Source organism: Aplidium turbinatum, chromosome 9 (assembly GCF_918807975.1).
Source record: "Aplidium turbinatum chromosome 9, kaAplTurb1.1, whole genome shotgun sequence".
In the NCBI taxonomy this organism is placed as follows: domain Eukaryota; kingdom Metazoa; phylum Chordata; class Ascidiacea; order Aplousobranchia; family Polyclinidae; genus Aplidium; species Aplidium turbinatum.
The window spans coordinates 17403669-17421702 of NC_137480.1; the positions used below are offsets into that span (position 1 = coordinate 17403669).

The 18034-nt window shown below is 36.5% G+C and overlaps 1 protein-coding gene across 1 annotated transcript; it reads left to right on the plus strand.

The window, feature by feature from the left end:
- Positions 1-170: 170 nt before the first annotated feature.
- Positions 171-6988, plus strand: LOC145777666 (NIPA-like protein 2). The gene is made up of 6 exons (XM_082589098.1): positions 171-415; positions 1769-1997; positions 2879-3024; positions 5005-5212; positions 5794-5975; positions 6410-6988. The coding sequence occupies exons 1-6, from the start codon at positions 180-182 to the stop codon at positions 6744-6746; spliced, it is 1338 nt and encodes a 445-aa protein (XP_082445224.1). The 5' UTR covers positions 171-179; the 3' UTR covers positions 6747-6988.
- The last annotated feature ends 11046 nt before the right edge of the window (positions 6989-18034 follow it).

The window sequence follows — 18034 nt, forward strand, 5'->3', positions numbered from 1 at the left end:
AAAACATAATGATAGAATCAGATAGTTCATACACCTGTAGCCTATGGCGTACAGAGTAACTGTGCAGGTTTTTTTTTACAATTTTAAAGTAATTTTAGAGCAGAAATGTTAAAATTAATACTGCTTCGTTAAAACAGGAAAATCTAGCCTTTTTTTAAAATTGACTTAGGAACAGAACAATGCTCAATAGAAGTTACGAAAACGAAACAGCTGATTTATATTTAATATCGAAATCTTTGAAACTGGATTTCAATAATCATACTCTCTTGATTACCAACCGGTCGCTTCAAAACTCCACTAGCCTGCCTACGATTGACTCCTACGTTGACCGTCATGTGATCGGTATGGCTCTTGCTTTGTGTGGGAATTTGCTCATCAGCATATCTCTAAATGTTCAAAAGAAAGCTCATAACAGGTGCGTTTTGGAAGCGTTTTTCGTTCATTTGAAACAGCGGTTGCCAAACTGATGTCCAATGACTCGTGTGGGATTGCGCATGCATTGATATTCGCATACAGTGATAAAATGCAAGTTTAAGAACCAAAATGAAACAATTTAGGAAGTGATGTTACAGAATCTTCACTCAAGATCATTCCTAATAGAGATCTTTAACTTCGGTAATCCTAGTAGAGGTTCATGACTAAATAATTCTAACCCTAAAACTCATAAATACTGTGGAAACAAATATTCTCAACAGCATAACTGTATAGTTTATGTACGGATTTTCCACATTGTTGTTTGTACTGTTTATGTTTATAATAACAGTATTATGTTTTGATTAAATTGTGTTTATCATTAGTATAGCTACAAGCTGCTGCATACCGGAACCCCCACAGGAGATTGTATAGCCTACAGTACGAGATTGTATACAGTCGTTTAACAAATCATCAATGTTTTTTCTACAGTATTTGAATAGAGCTGCCTAAACAAGTTTTGGTTTGTTTAAAGCAACTTTTTTAACAGAACATTGAATTTTTACCGTGACAAAACATACCGCAAAATCAGTGGCGTAGCCAAGGGGGGGGGGGGTTTTGGGGGTTACAACCCCCCCGTTTGGCACGCGTGTGACGTCACCATATTGAGAATGATGCTTTCAGTCTAAAAAAAAATGCTTAATTTTAAACAAAATTGCATTAAAAGAGCAAGTTTTGCCAATACCAAACATCTTAGCCAGGAATTAGCAACAAGAAAACATAGAGACTAAGCTTTATTTCCGAAAAATGCCGAAGAAAACATGATCTTATCCTTTTGCTATGCCTCCAGACACCACCATTTTACAGGAATATTCGTAACTACATTTTTGTTGAAAATGCTCTCAGAATGCACCAAATTCAAAGTAATTTTTCAAAATTTTCTGGGGGATGCCCCCCAGACCCCCCGCCGTTGGGTCGTCAAAACCCCCCCCTTTCAAAATTCCTGGCTACGCTACTGCCGCAAATTAACTGTCGAAATGAAACAGTTTTTAAAACCTAGGCCATTGTTTTGCTAAACTTTCTTAAGCCTTCAAAATAAAACGAAATCAAGACAAAACTGTGTCGAACAAGAATGAATCGTTTGAATATTTCGAAACGTGTTGTAGCCTATTACGAAAAGCTTTAAATGTCAAGGATTTTTGTTAGTGGAAACATAAAACCGGACCGCAAGATTTAAGTATATCCTTGCCAACAAGGAGTAGTGATATAATGATCTATCTACTCTATGAAACTTTTTGGTAACTTTCACTCACCTGTACATTGCAATTTAAAACTAAAATAAGTACTCCCTACACAGATTGGGCCAAGAAAGTCAACTGAACTACTGCGTTGACAAATGGTGGTGGCTTGGGATGATTCTCATGGGTCTGGGAGAGTGGGGAAACTTCATGGCTTATGGATTTGCTCCGGCATCACTAGTTGCTCCACTTGGTAGCTTAGGAGTAATAGCTAACGCTATCATAGCGGTCGTGTTTCTACACGAGCCGTTGACCATGTCAAGTATGATGGGAGTTACTTTTGTCATTGTGAGTAGGCTACATTTTTGTTTTCTTTAAAAATCTTTGTTTAACAAGTAGCTATCTATGTAAAACAGGTCTGCACAACATACGATTTGCGGGCTACATGCGGCTCACTAGATGATTCAAATGTATTAATTTCTACAATTAAATTTTGTAACACCAACTTTTGATTTATTAATTTGTTTCAAATAATTTGGTTTCATCTGTATCCTATCAGAATAATATCTGTTATTCGATAGTCACTATAGGCTGTATAGAAACGTTACAATGTTTGTATAAAGCTCGCGAAACATAGTTTTTGTAGCCTTTCTACCATTTTGAGTTGTGCAGTCCTGCTGTAAAATTAGCCTATCATAAAATTTTACAAGGATGATAGCCTACACCACTAACCCTTCGATTAGCAGCTCTAGCACACCAATAGCGCAGATGTTGTTTAAAGAATTGCTCACGAATTTTTGACTAAGTCGTACGTTTCCTTTAGTTATAAATAAGAAAAAACAACTAGGCTGCCTGCATACAGTGATTTGTGTCGAGTGCCAGGACATGCTCTCAGCATCCAACATATGCTAAAGACGTGGTTATACTGAAGCTAAATAACACATTAGCATACTGGCTTAGGATCACAAAACGTGTTGAAAGAATGCAAAGCAAGTTGTCGTAGACATTCATAGTATATTAAAACTGTGACCCATTTTTGCTTTATCCAAAAATGAAATCAAAAACTGGACCATTTATCTAAAATATCACCATATAATTGTCACCACCAGACATTAATCAGAAATTCATTCAAGGAACTACCCTTTCAAGCTGCGTGTTGTGAATGACAAAGAAAATCCATAATATTTATTTCATGATGTTGTTTTTTAATGGCTTGTCATGGTTTCCAGGTTGGATCTGTTATTCTTGTAAGTTTCTCCGTGAAAGGAAAACCTGTTCTCACGTCTGCGGAGATTATTTTGTATTTGCAAGCATGGCCATTCGTTGTCTACCTTAGTGTTGAAATATTTGTTCTTGTGATTCTTCTTTATTTAAAGTAAGTCAAGCGTAATTACTATTTCTTTTTTTTTCTTTTTATTATAGCGAAAAGTGCCACACGCTTATAAATAAATTATTATTTCTGGACCTATTGGTGTGGTTGTGTATTGTATAATATAGTTTTTTGTGTTTTTATTTTTTACGTTAATGCACTGTAGCTTAATAATGCACTGCTAATGCATAACGCTAGTATATCATTTTTAGTGCCTGAAATGTTAAATCTATTTTGGAGTGTTGCCAGACCTCTTATTTTATACCTTCAAAGAAATTCCACAAAACATAAAAATTTTGATATTATTTTAAGTATAGACCCTATAGGACTTATATTTTGTCGCACATTTCTTGCGCTTAGAAAATCCTAATAAATAAAAAAAAAAAAAAAAAAGGAAGTCCTTGACTGGTTTGTTTTGTTTAAAATACTTTTAGTAGCCAACTACTTTGGTGTTTGCAAATAACACTTTTGAAAAGTTGTAAAAATTTCTGGTCTTGTCGAGGTAGGCTATATATGATAACTAAGCAAAATCTTTTGTGACAGAGAGTATACCATATGTCGAAAATTACAGAACAGCTGATGAAAAAAACGTACCGATTGAATTATTTAAATCTGGGCTGCAAATGCACTTCAGGTTGAATCTAACATTTCAAAAATAAAATTGTCTATTGACAGGTCTGATATTTACCAGCGGACATGAAAAACTTATACCGATTTTTTTCTAAATGGCCACTTTGATGAACCTCCCAGCACGTATAGGCTATTTCTTATATTGTTGATCAACTGAATCCAGCAACGAATACTGAAGAGTGATATTCGTAACATTGTGCTGAAAACATAAACTTTAGTTATTGTTTTAACATGTTGTGGTATTAAAAATATGACATACAGTAGAACTACCGTATCGGAAGTTGCCATGCTTATGCATATCGTTTCAACGTCTTAAAACGTAAAGGCGATGGTGACGCGAAAAAAAGGAACAACTTGTTCTATCTGGCTGTATTATTATCTTCAATTTTACAAACAAACCATCTGTAGTGAGATTAATTAATGAAAAAATAATGTTAACTAATCTTGTGGATGCACATACGCTAATGTCCAGCGATGGTGCGGACGATACTCTCCAAGTCCTAAAAAAACTGCAAAAATTATAACAATAATTTAACGGGAAAGGAAGTAGAGACTTGACATCCAACATATACGGGCGATCAAATTTATGCAAGTCACAGAATGTCAACTAAAATCAAACACTTGTCACAACCAGACCATTGGAAATGTAATCAGTTTTTAACTTTGACTAAGCAGACATTACTCTACACTGTCTACAGTTCTGTTGAAGCAATGTTAGATGATCGTTTGAAAGATATCTCTTGTTACTATGAATCAAAGGCTAATGTTTGTAAACAAGAGAAACAAAAACTACGAATTTGAACAAATAGCTAATCAAAGACCAGTCTGATGATGTCTAATATTGAGCTAGGATACCTGTAATTTACATTAATTGCGCAACCACATGGCACACTACCACAAAGCTTTTGACATGTTCGATGTCTTCTCTTGAAGAGCGCTGGCAGATGTTTTTTAAATTGGACTCGGTTAGTTCTTTGTGATTTTGATTGCAGTTTGTAATCTGTTTCCCGCACATTGAAACATCGTTGTATGTGCTATACCAGTAGCATACAGCTTATGCTGAATGCCTTAATCGCTTCCGTCCGTCACAGTTATTCATTAACGCAATTGAGTAACGTTAAGAGTAACGCAATTGTGCATTGACATTAAAATATAGATTTCGCTGAACAACCGCCATTGAGTAGGCTACCTCAACTCATAACGTAAACAGCAAATGACTGTCACAAACGGACAATACTTGATAAAAATAAAATAAAAAGATCACCTTACCAAAATCTTAACAATTCAATTAAGTATACTATTTAGATTTTTTTGGACAATTTATAAATTATTGACACAAACAAACTTACTTTGTAGATATGTGCGAGGGAAAGAGCAGATGGTGATCCTTCTTCTGCTGGTCGCCATAGTGGCTTCTGTCACAATTATTGCGGCAAAAGCTGTGTCCACAATGATAACAGAAACAATCATTCAAAAAAAAGATCACGTCCTCAACCCAGTATTCTTTATTTCATTGGCTATTATTCCAGTTACAACATTCACACAAATAAGGTTTCTAAATCGTGTAAGTGGCAAGAACAAGATCGCTTTAGTTTCGTTTGCATTCAAAAGAAAAAATAAATTGTGAAAAATGTGCTAGTAAGTTAGAGATGTTGACATGTAAAATACAAGCACCAAAAGAAAAATAACAGGCTACCTCGTCTACACTTCTATTTAATGTGTAATAACAATAGAATTTTGTTTGATTTAGACTCTTTCTTGTATAGGCTGTGGAAAATAATTATTAAAATTATTTTGATGCCAGCACGTACTCATATCCTTTTTCAAATATTGGATGAATTTACAAGACTGCGTCTCACACTTGTCATGGCTGTTATTGCAGGCATGGCAGCCTTTATAGTTAGCTATAATATAAACTTAATTTTTTTTTCAAATATAAATTTTCTGTTAAAACTTAACTTCACAGAATTAAAACCACAAAATATCTGAGAGTCTGGCGTACTTCAGTTTGGTCACTAAACCAAACTACTACCTGGCGCTCTTACATTTTGTAATAGAGATACCATACGACGTAGCCTACCACAAATAAATCTTTCAGTTTTGAGTAAATGGACCAAAAGAATAAATACATTGTTTTATTTTCAGGCTATGCAGCTCTACAATGTATCAGATGTTGTGCCTGTAAACTTCATGTTCTTTACAACAAGCGCTATATTGGCCGGTGTTATGTTTTACAAAGAATTTTACAACGTTCAATTTGATCATATTTTTATGTTCTTGTTTGGAGTCGTGCAGTCAATCATAGGTGTATATATCATTACGAAGGAGTAAGTGTAAAATGATAGGTTATATTTTTTAATAATTCCTAAAAAGAGCGACTGAAAATGCCAATATACTGTACATCAAGGGATGAAAGTAAAGCAGGTTTGTGTAAATTGGCTTCCATACGTAAAACGTTTATTTTCGAAAGTTTGATAGAGCATAATGTTGTTTATCTCTTCTTTCGCTGGTCAGAAAACATGTTCTATGTCCATATTTACCTTTGAAAGTAGACTGCCACACACCTCTAGAATACAAATCATTCACTTCAGCATACGAATATTACAAAAGTTTGAATAAACTGTGCTGAATAATTCTCTAGTTGTTGAGAAAATTATTATAAAATCGAAGCCGACTAAGTTGTTTTTGTTAGTAGCCTATAATCATGATACAAGCCTCAAAGTTGTTAACCCTATACCACAACATGATTTTACAATGATAGGAATGGAGTCGGTAAAAAGAAAGAACAAGATAATTCAGAAAAAAGGGATATTAATCACGTTAATAACGCTTCAAGAAGCTCTGAATGCAACAATGACGGAGAAGTGTCAAAAGCTCTTCAAAAAGTGACAGAAAACCACAAAGAAGCTTTTAGCGGAGAAAAAACATCTGCAAGCTATTCGCCTGGTGGCAGCAAAGCATCGAACGTTGATCTCAACCACAAAACGAATGCACCTGCATCTAACATACTCTCTAATTTGCTGAGGGATTTACTTGAAGACATGAAAAGTTCTGAAGAAATTTCTAGAGTACAACCGTTAGCTAAAGACACAGAATAGTATTAGTAAAATGTTTGCATAGTTTTGCTAAATCTGGTTTTTGCATTATTTTTAAATATGTTTACAAATTTCAGAAATAAAGCAGTAATTTTTACTCTTTAAAAGGTGTCACTTGCCTTTTGAATCTATTTGAATATAAAAAATAGATCAAGCAGGGATTGTTAAAAATGCAGGATGTAAAACTACCTGCTTAGACTTAGTACAGGGCTCGTTATGCAAAAACGTTGCCGGATGTTTTCAATTAAGACGCTGGTCTTGGTAAACTCAAGAATAAACAAAGCTTTTCAATTAAGCCTAACTCAATGCTTTTATAAGCTTTAAAAAATAAATTTAATGAGTTTTTTTTAACTCATCAACTTGTTGTAAGCCTGAATACAAAAAAAAAAAAAACTTTTGGTGTTGATAAATTTTTGCCACCATTTGGCCTGCAGAAGTTGCAACTTAAAACAAAATAACAAATTCAATAAAAAATTCACTAATGAAATAATTGGAAAGCTAATTTTTTGATAAATTGATTATTTTGTGTGACAGTAGCTCATTTAGTGAATTTGTATTATCAGGTTGTAGCCTAATCGCTTTGAACAGCTTTAATTTTCTTTAATAGGCAAGAAGGGTTTACTTCCGTCAATCTTGCTTGGACACTTTTACAAATATGTTGGATCCATTATCATATGCCTGGGCGTAGTTTTCCATGTCAAAATACAGTTGGTCAAGCAAAAATAGTACATGCTTAGTCAAAGCAGTGTGGTATTTACGTCTTGACAACGTCTGGAATTTGTGTTTGGTAGTTACGACATATGTTGCTTGATTAAGAAGCGCGATGCCTCTGGCACCGCAAGCAACCTTTCCTTTCAACTGCTGTGCCAGAGCGTCGCTGTCTTATGTTTGAAGCTTTACGTTACAGTAGAAGTTTACAGTGGAACTCACATCCCGCGCTGCGCTACTCAAGCGCCTGACAGGCTCTAGCTGGGGGGCGAGGGCTGACACTTTGCGTATAGCAGCCTTAGCCCTTGTCTACTCTTCAGCAGAGTACTGTGCACCTGTTTGGTGCCGCAGTGCTCACTGCCATAACATCGACACTGCCATAAACATCGCCCTGCGCACAGTGACCAGATGCCTGCGTCCCACACCATTGGACAATCTCCCCATTCTCGCTGGCATCCAACCCGCTGAGCTTCGTCGCGAAGAAGCCACTCTGTCCCTCGGTCGACGGGCACTGGAGCCTAACCACTTTCTCCACCAGAAGATCTCTGCTCTCCCAAACGAGCACCCCCGTCGACTGAAATCAAGACACCCATTCGTGCCAGCCGCTCAACTTCTTATCAACGAAGCTGATGTACAAGAAATCTCTGCGGCTGCTTGGGCGGACCATAAATGGAGTTCTGAATGGAAGTCAACCGCCACCAGACTCTATTCGTTCATCCTCGACGCCGACACACGCCCCATCGGTCTAACACTACCAAGACAGGCATCAGTGCGTTTTCAACCGTCTCCGTACGGGCGTCGGGCTTTTCCACTCAACCATGCACCAATGGGAAATGGCCTCTTCCTCCTCCTGTGAACGTGGTGCCGAGAAACAGACCGCAGACCACATCATCAATGACTGCTCCATCTTCAAGCCACCTAACGGAGTGGAAGGTCTGCGCGTCATGGATGATGAAACCAAAGACTGGCTGCTCTCTAGTAGTCTTCCAGTGTAGTCCGGGAACAGCGTGAATCTGGGGTGGTAAAAGGATAGACCCTCGGCCCCAGAAGCTCACACGACGACGACGACGACGACAGTAGAAGTTTGTGTTGTATGCCTAATAAGTAGTAGGGGAAGGTATGGACCCATGACCATACCTGACCCATAAACCACCCCTTTCCAAATTCGAATAAAACCTTATAGTAAAATTTTTATCAACTAAATAAGTTGCATTTAGTTCAATAGTATTTCTTGGAAAGTTCTGGATGGAATCTTTTAAAATTTTGCAAGTTAGAGGGTGGGGTGTGATTTTGAGGTGTTTTAGTAAAATTTCTCATTTGCGTTTGGAGCTTTACAGAAACTTAAATACAGCTAGCATCGAGATATAAAATTCAGAAATTGTAATGGGCTATATAGTGCAGGATTTAGTACAGTTCATTTAGATATTACTTCATTCTAATTAAGTAAAGCTAAGATGGAACTTTGTCACCAACAGTCCTGACCGATGATCCACCAAAAGTGTTGTCCCTTGAACCACATAGTTCATGGGTTAGCACAATGCGTAATTGAGGGACAATAAACATGTTTCATTTATTTTTTATTTTAGAAATTATTGTGTATTGTAAGTGGAGTGTAAAGTATTATAAAATGATTAGCGAAGCTGGTGATGCCTTATCAATTGTTTTTGTCCTCCCCCCACCACTTGCAAGAACGACAAAACAAACAGTTGACATTAAAAAGTTTTGAACCGACTTTTCGCAGTTTAATATTGCTTAATCTATTTCTGCAAACTGTTAGCAGTATGCGTATTTGGCAGTGTATTTATTGTATCATAAAAGTTTGCTCTAAACATCTTTAAGGTCAAACTTATCAGAGTGGTTCAAGGGTCCATACCCGGTGGTTCAAGGGTCCAAACGCGTTTGCACCCTTGAACCACTCTGATCACCGTCAATGTTGTCAAATATTTTTGTTGATCCTATAATTATATGTGGTTGAATTTTTTACACAATATACTGAAGTGATCACACTATGTTGTGTGGAAGTTTATATCATCATAGAGTGATTAGTTAACCAACTATAGCTTTTAATGTGAAAAAGTGGCTCATCAGTCCATACCTTCCCCTACGTTACCTACTGCTATTAGTTTGTCTTTAGTTTTTATTGTTTTGTGTTTCTCTATTTCAGTGAATAAAAACCCCAATTGGGTTATTAAATGTTTCATCACAAGCAACACTACTTTTCAAGTTAGAACAACATAAAACGCTCAGAGATACAGAGATCAGCAGGCTTAACAGCATCCGATTTTACATGTTGAAGCAGTTTAACATAGCCTGATTTAATAGGAAAATGATTTGTTCTTGATGAGAAACATCTAAAGTAGCATCTACAATGATTGAAAAATACTTGTAACTACGCATCTCATTCAAAAATTTGTTTATTTTTAAGTTGGTAAATTTTTATTTTAGTAGTAAAAATGGGCCTGCTTCAAAAGCGACAAAACAAAAAACTACTCATTTGTTACAATGTTGTGCTTAGGGGGGAAAGTTTCCCGACTTCTCCCCTTTTTGGAGCCCCTCCTTGTAACCAAAATTGTCGAGAGGATTATTTAGGGCCGCACCAATACGATTTCCGGGCCTTCTGAGCAAGAAACCTCTAAAAACAAAACATAGCATTTTTTCAGTTTACTTTTTACTTTACTTTTAAAAAAATAAGCTATGCGGGTAATAAGCAACCAGTAAAATCGTTGAGGAAGCAAGAGATTTGGAATAGTTTCTTTTTTCCAAAAAGTGCAGAAGCTGTCATCAGAAGAAATGTGGATTGGATACAAACACACTGATTCTGAAGAATATACGGGGATTTTTCCAAGTTTTCCGACCCCCCCAAAAAAGTTTCAAGCCTATGAAATCATCTCAGATGTTGGTCCAAAAGTGCACGTTCGACTTCTCTGTCAAGACTACTGTACTGCCTGTAGCCAAATAAGCTATGATTGTTTTAGAATGGGGTTGCTGGAAGTGTTTTTTATTCAAAGATTTACATACCACAAAAAATAACCCTAAACTAAATCAAATTTTGTTTCATAACTCGTAAGTCTAAAAGAACAATCGATCATGTTTTAATATGACACAAGGCTGCCCACTCTGTTGTTTAGGTTGCTTCCTACGTAGAATTTTTGAGAGTTTCTCTTTTCTTTCGTGTGCTTATTTAAAAAAATAAAACTAAAACAAGCAGTATTGTGTCAAATGAAAATATTTTTCAATTTTTTTTCAAGCAGCCTTAGTTTAGAAGCAGCATTGCAACTCACAAATCAATATGTTCGTTAAATTTGAAGAAATTTTAGAGTTCTGTTTCCTTTTCAATAGAAAAGCGGCGGTCACAACAAAATCTGACATTTATATGTTGGCCATATTGCCTACGTATTGATTCAAAACGATAAGATTTTGTGCAAGTAAATCTTAGGAAATAACACAGTTTGGTAATTTTGCAGCTATAAGCAATAAGGATCGCAGAGTAGCGAGAAATCCATTTAGAATCAAATATATGATAATATCAGTTCTTCAGTAACCAATAAGCATGCCATCTGTCGTGATTAACAAGTAGGCCTCCGCTGGAAAACATTCAATCAGACTGTCAGCAAGCGGCTAACAGACTGAAAATTTATCAAAGGGTGTGTAATCAGGTACCCGGACATTTTGCCGAAGGAACATTTTGCCGAAAGACATTTTGCTGAATTGACATTTTGCCGAAACTTTCGGCAAAGTTAAAATAATATTTTTAAAAGTTTTTATTCAGACAGTTACCAAAAGTTAGCAAAATGTGGAAAGTCTGTAGAATGTAACAAATCAGGCCGTATCTCTAGGTAGCCATGGTTGCTTTAACCCTTACGAGGTTGGGCTCCCTGGAGTCTTGCTCAGTTTGGGGGGGGGGCTGTCGATTCTTCTTATGCTTTAGGAGTGATATCTCTGTTATTTTTTAAGGTACGGCTTCAAACTTTGGGATTCACTTTGTAAAATTATTCACGCTGAGCATATCCGAAAATTAAACCTATGTGAATTTTAGAACTGCTCATAGACGTTGAAATGTTGAGGTGACTTATGACTTTTGGATTATTTTGCGATTAAAGCAATTGTAGCGTGAGTTTACACATTATTTTTTGGTAGAGTAATGAAGAACATGCATTGCCATGTTGTAATTAAATTTTTTTTACATAATCTCAATTTGAATCTATATTTTTCATGCAAAATAATAACTTTTCCCACGCTCAAAATAAAGCTCGCTTCTTGACTAAAAGAACAATGCTTCATCAATTACATGCAGTAATGAGATTTCTGAACGCGTGTCACACCAATTTGGATTATGATCTTGTGACCTCGGTTCCAAGAACAGCAACTCCTACGCTTTATTAACAAATGTAGACCAGCTGAAGAAGCAGGGTGGCGTTTATCAAATACTATTATGTAATCCACGAAACGAATGGAAGATCATGCAACAAAAAAAGCGGTTTAAATGCAATGTATTGTAGTTGCAACAGCGTCTCTCAATGTAAGTTCAATGTGAACTCGGCTACATACAAGGCTAGTACTAGGAGTAAGATTACCCGATAAAGTCGATGATGCTTTACATAAACAGAAGTCAGAAAGAAATTCAAAATAAAACAGTTACGGTTCATTAATTAACAGAACGTCACAACGCTTTTCATCAAAAGGAAAATCTGTAATGCCTCGGGTCATTTTCTTGTGGATTCAATAAGCTCTCTAAGATTCATATGCCACACACTAAAATCCAAACAATATTTAGATTTATTCAAAGTAGTATTTATTATGCGTCAAATCATTGTGAACCTGGAGAAATACTTTACAAAGAATTAGCTGCCTTTTTTTTTTGCCTAATGGGCGTTTATGCGATAAAAATGTCAGTTTGGCAGCAAAATATTGATAAGTATTTTGATTTGGTTACAGCAATACCGGACTGCAGCAATTGGCACAAGGCTCTTGCAGCAACGTTTTTCAACTTGATTCAATGGTAAAGCAACCTGTGTTCTGTCAGGTTATGTACACACAAATTCAGAAATATTTAAGAATATGCAATGAGGCACATTGAAATTACAAGTGGCTGCACATTTACAGTTCGATAATACGAGAAATTGAATACAACGCTAATACAATCATTTCGACGTGGATTCATTATTGCAAGACGATGTAAACATGCGCGGGTTTGCAATTAGATTACTTCTCTTCTGTCCTTGTTTGTATAAAAGTCATAAAATCAGTCGTTGTATCCGTGCTAAAATTCAGCTATGCTCAAACCGCATTATATTGATATTTTCTAAATAGAAAATGGATTTATAAAATATGAATACAATACTGTTTCAGCATATAAAAATGCTGAATTTTACATCGAGCATTACGATTAGTTTTATGACCCACTTTTTATACAAAAAAGGATAGATGATTTTGATAAGCAATCTAATTGCAAAACCGCACATGTTTACAAGTATTCAACGTCTTGATATGTTGAATCAACGTAAAAATAGCTATCTGTCTAATAAAAGGAAAAAAGGAAAATCTCTCATTGAGCTCCGCGTTTTATTTAGGCTGTGGTTGAAGCCAAAGTTTATAAAACCGCAATCATTCAAATAGTTTATTCTGCGCAAAAGCAAACTTGACATACTCGTATGGAATGTGCAGGGCATAAAGGCTTTTCACAGCATTGACATTGGCCACGGTTTTATGGTAGTTTATTTTTTGTGGCTTTGGCACCTTCTCAATAAGCAAACGCAGTAGTTGTCCACCGTGGGGACTTCGCTTTGCACGTGAATGAACCAACCCATCCTTTGGTCGATGATATTGGTGCCACCCTTTGTGAAGTCGTAAAGCTTATACAAGCCTGGCTTCTTTTTGCCGTCATCCTTGGTAATCCCCAATAGAGGTTGCATGGTCGTCAACATCAACACATTCCGCATGCCAGAATTCTTCGTTTTTACTACATAAGAATGTAGGCTGAGATCAGCCTCACTCGTCTGCCAATAAATTTCGTACGAAGATTTCTCCCTACCACTCACTTGCTTCACTTCCAGGGGTATTCCTCTACGTATAGCGTTGAGGGTTCCAGCTGACGTTATACCCCTGTCAAGCAACCACTGCGCGAGTGGTATGGAGGTGTAAAAGCGGTCATACAAAATATTCCGACCTTGAAGGTCACCGTGTTGTTCCAGGCTCATCACCATTCCTTTTACCAGTTCTTCTGTTCCACGAACGTAAAAATTAAATGGCTCTTCCTTCGGTTTACCTGAATAGACTGATGCCGCAAATGTGTATGGGAATCTGCTGGCGTTTACCGCCAACAGAAGGCCATATTTCGCAGGCTTGTTTGGATTATATTGCTTGAAGGCAATTTGTGTCCTCATGGGGTATAGCGTTTTGTCCAACGACAAGTAGTCACCTGGAATGACATGTTTGCCGCAGTTTTTGTTAAACATTTCGAAAACGACTCGAAATGCGGCCAACCGGTCATTCTTCCAACGTTGCGGCCTAGTATTTTGGTCGTCGAACGAAATGTTCGAAAATAAAAATTTAAAGCGGTTCTTGCTCATTGTTGCACTAAACACGGGATGTCCTTGCAGTTGATTGAACAATACATCCGTGGAATGACCAGCCTGTCCTAAAAGCCCCCGAAAATACTCCAATTCAACAAAGGCCAGCATCTCCTCGTTGTTGGTTGGGCCAAAATAGCAGTACCTGCTGTCATCTAAAATTCTCTCTGGCAATTGAGAAATGAGTGTGGCAATTTTTCTATTTGTTTCTTGAACAATAATGTTCAAAATGTTTAAAGAAAAAAATAGTTCCCATGCTTGCCGAGGGGTCTTGGCTTCTTTGGCTTCTCCTCTAACACCAATCGGGCCAGATATAATGTTAGCCCGGCCCCTTCTCCCATTGTGCACCGGTCTCGCATTAGACCAAGTAATGCTGACGCCGCCCTCTTGTCTGTTCTTTGGCTTTTCTACAAAAGTTGTATAAGACTTCAGTGTGTCAGGAAAACTCAACAGCATCGTAGTTGTTCATGTCGAGATAGGAATCTATGCTGTTCACCAGTCTTTTCGATGTTATAATCCGTCCTGATGGCGCAAACTCCGGTTGAACATCGCCCATGGAAGGTAACTGGTCGTCAATCTCGATCGGAATCGCTGTTGCGGAAGTTGACGGAGAAGAATCCGCTTCTTCATCTGAATCGGAGTGCCATAAATCCTCCAAATCATCCGCCTGGCTTTCGTCGTCAGAATCCAGTAAAACATGTTGCAATATTTCTTCAGCACTGAATCCTTGCCTTGCCATGTTTTATTTAAAAGTGAAAAGGACGTAATTTTTTTAATAATGGCGTTGAAATACTAAAGAAAATGTATAATGAAACAAATTGTTAGTCCCATAGAAACTAGTTAGAAAAAAACTGTTACACAGAATTATAAAAATCGAGAATAAATCAAAACTTTGCAATATAATAAATTGTCAGACCGTTGTTAAAAATTGTGAAGTGCACTTTACATATTTACTGATGATGAAACTATATGAATGCTATGGTTATCTATGGTGATTCAGATTAGCTTTTTGAGCAATGCTTCACGTTTATGATAAACTACACGTAGAAGGGAAATCCAACAGGCGTTTGCACAATATCGTCGTTTAGCGACGTAGATTTGACGAAAGCGGCGTAATAATTAGTAGGCCTACCTGGTATCAATATTGGCTGTTTCTGCAATGTTGCGTTATGACCATGAACGCCACGTGGCTTGAAAAACAACATTATAACGCTGAATGAAACCATGTGCATGAAACTGATAATCTATCTAATAAAATTATCTCTGATGTAAATTCAACGATTGGGCAATGGTATGTCTCAACAAAATTACCAAATATTCCATCATTTTGACGGCTAGATTGTTGAACCTAAACCGAAAAATATAGATGCGCTGTTCATTCATAATTTTTGATATTTGTTTATATGTTTAGTGAAAATAAGCTGTCATTCTTGTTATTATATTGAAAACGAAAAGAGCAGTTTCCAAAACGTCTATATTACCATGAATGCGGTTTCATCTATTTTGATTGTCCCTTGCTGTAGGCCTACTCAGGCAAGTTGTAATTATCACAATCTAACTTTTCCAAACTGTGAGCACTATATCTCGATGCGCATTTGTGTATTGTGAGAAAATTTTGATGGTGTCCAAAAATCAAATACTATTTACAAAATAACTCGGTCTCTTACAATATCCTCATATGTCACATCAACAAATACTTTCCTGACTTACCAATAGGCCTAACTAAGGTAATAAAGAAACATTCTACTAACGGACAGTTCAGTGATAAAAAAAATCCAAAAGTTTGATATTTCTTGCAAATGCAAACAATATAAGTTTTTCATAAAAAGATGAAGTTCAATAGCATTACAAGAATTCCATCACCATAATTCAAAAAGAACCTTTCCATTACTTGGGTTGACCCTTGCGATTACCCCGCATATGGGTTATGTTATGTACCACTATAGTTCACCGTACTGCCGATTGCCTAAAGCATGAAAAAAGTTGCATCTGTCTGCGGTTATAAGTTATATTTTTTTCTAAATTCAACTAAAACAGCTATTCGCATTATGAAACAGTTGGATAAGTGCCATACATCAAACTATGGAATAAGTTTGTATCTCTATAAAAACGCCTGCCTGCAAAATGATACCATGTTCATAAAAATTACTAGATGTACATAACGCAATATACTTTATGATATTATATTTTCTGATTATACATTTCCAGTCTTTGTCACAGACTGCATAATGCTTACTCATTCACTTTCAATGTAACTAAAAGTAGTTGTTAGATAAAACCTATATATCACACGCGCTATCAAGTAAAAGCGTTTTATTTTACATTGATTGGATTGGCTCAATATGAGATGGCTACTTCTAAACTACACTTATGAAGGCAGAGTCTGCAATTACTTGAATTTTTGCTGGTGTTACCTACAATAAATAATGCGATTAATCGAATACAATTCTCACACAACTCGTGAATATGTCTAGTCAATCAGCGCTGACATAATGCTGGATGATGCATTATTGTTTATTGAATAATTTAGTAAATATGCGTAACTTCATTTGTTTGTTATTGTGAGACGAAACTAGGAAGAATGGAAATAGAAATGGATAAAATAAAGGTATTTTTATTCAATGTAAACGCGCTGCCGCGTGTCATTATCTAACTAAAATATCTCTCGCCGCTAGCCTATGTCGATTCATCGTTTTCTGACGTCACGTCCATTCGATAATAAACGATTTCTTTCATGCATTCTCAGTTCAGTTTGGCAGTTACCCGCCTTTCCGTCGATTCAACGTTGCAAGACGTCGCATAAGTTCATATCTTTAGTTTGGTAAACGGAGATAAGATTTCATTGTGACATTGCTATGCAAACTTATATTTCACATGAGACAACTTGACAAGTAAATACACAAGTTTTCACAATTTATGACGAGTTATATAGTTATAATTTATGACGAGTTATATATAGCACATGGAAATGTTACGCTACAATTGCTTTGCGAGGTACTGCATCGCGGTTTAGTTTATCAGTGACAGTGAACCTGGTACAAGAAGCCTCGAATATATTGATTCAACTAAGCTGCATCACGTATAAACATGGTGGAACGATCGTCCTTTTCACAAAAGTGTGATGTTCTGGTTTATCCTACACAAATGAGAAGCGTATTGCATTTCAAATCTTTACATGTCGACTTGGAAATAAATGTTTACAAGTATATGTGAGAAGCTTTGGGAACATCGACGCCTTTTCTGCTTTTGATAGTGTGTCGGACAAAAGGAAAGATTTGAAACCAAAATCATAATATGTTACAGAGCAGCTTCTATAGTAGGCAATAACGTTGTAGCCTATGCTTTGTTTGATTGAAAGGACATAATTGTCTGCGAAAAACTATTCTCGCTCTAGATGCATTGGCACCAAGTCTTATGTTTAATTTTACGCAATTTCAACCGCAAGCGACGGTAACTCATTGTATCAAAGTTGAAGCTTTTCTTGTATCGACGTCGCTTATAAGCCGTGGTGAGAACAAAAGGTCCACGCATACTGTCAATTTCCTTCACGCTGTGAAGCAGTTAGGATTAACGAGACATGGGCCAAATTAATTACTTTCATCCAGCTGGTGGGAAAATTTTGAACAATAGAATATGAAATATTTCAGAGGATGTGCTGAGAAATGCCTTATATCTCTCAATTTATAACCTTTATTCGCTCAAAATTTCAGCTCAATAGAGGTGAATGAAAGTTAGGAAAAGTCAAGAAATCTCATAGTCGCAGCCTCAGTGGTTTTAGGGATACAACTGTTGATGCAAAAAAGTTGAATTGACAGCCCCCCCCCCAACCTTCAAACAGTTAATTACATTTGATGTAGCCTCATGCAAAAATTAAATTTCACCTTCTCTTTCGGGACTTTACTAAACCAGTAAAGTCCCTAATAAAATGTTGTTTTGCTGATGGTTGAGATATTGCAACTGCCTTGAAAGCCTCCATATAGCCTAAAAGGTAACCAATTTGGGAACCCTTGTAGC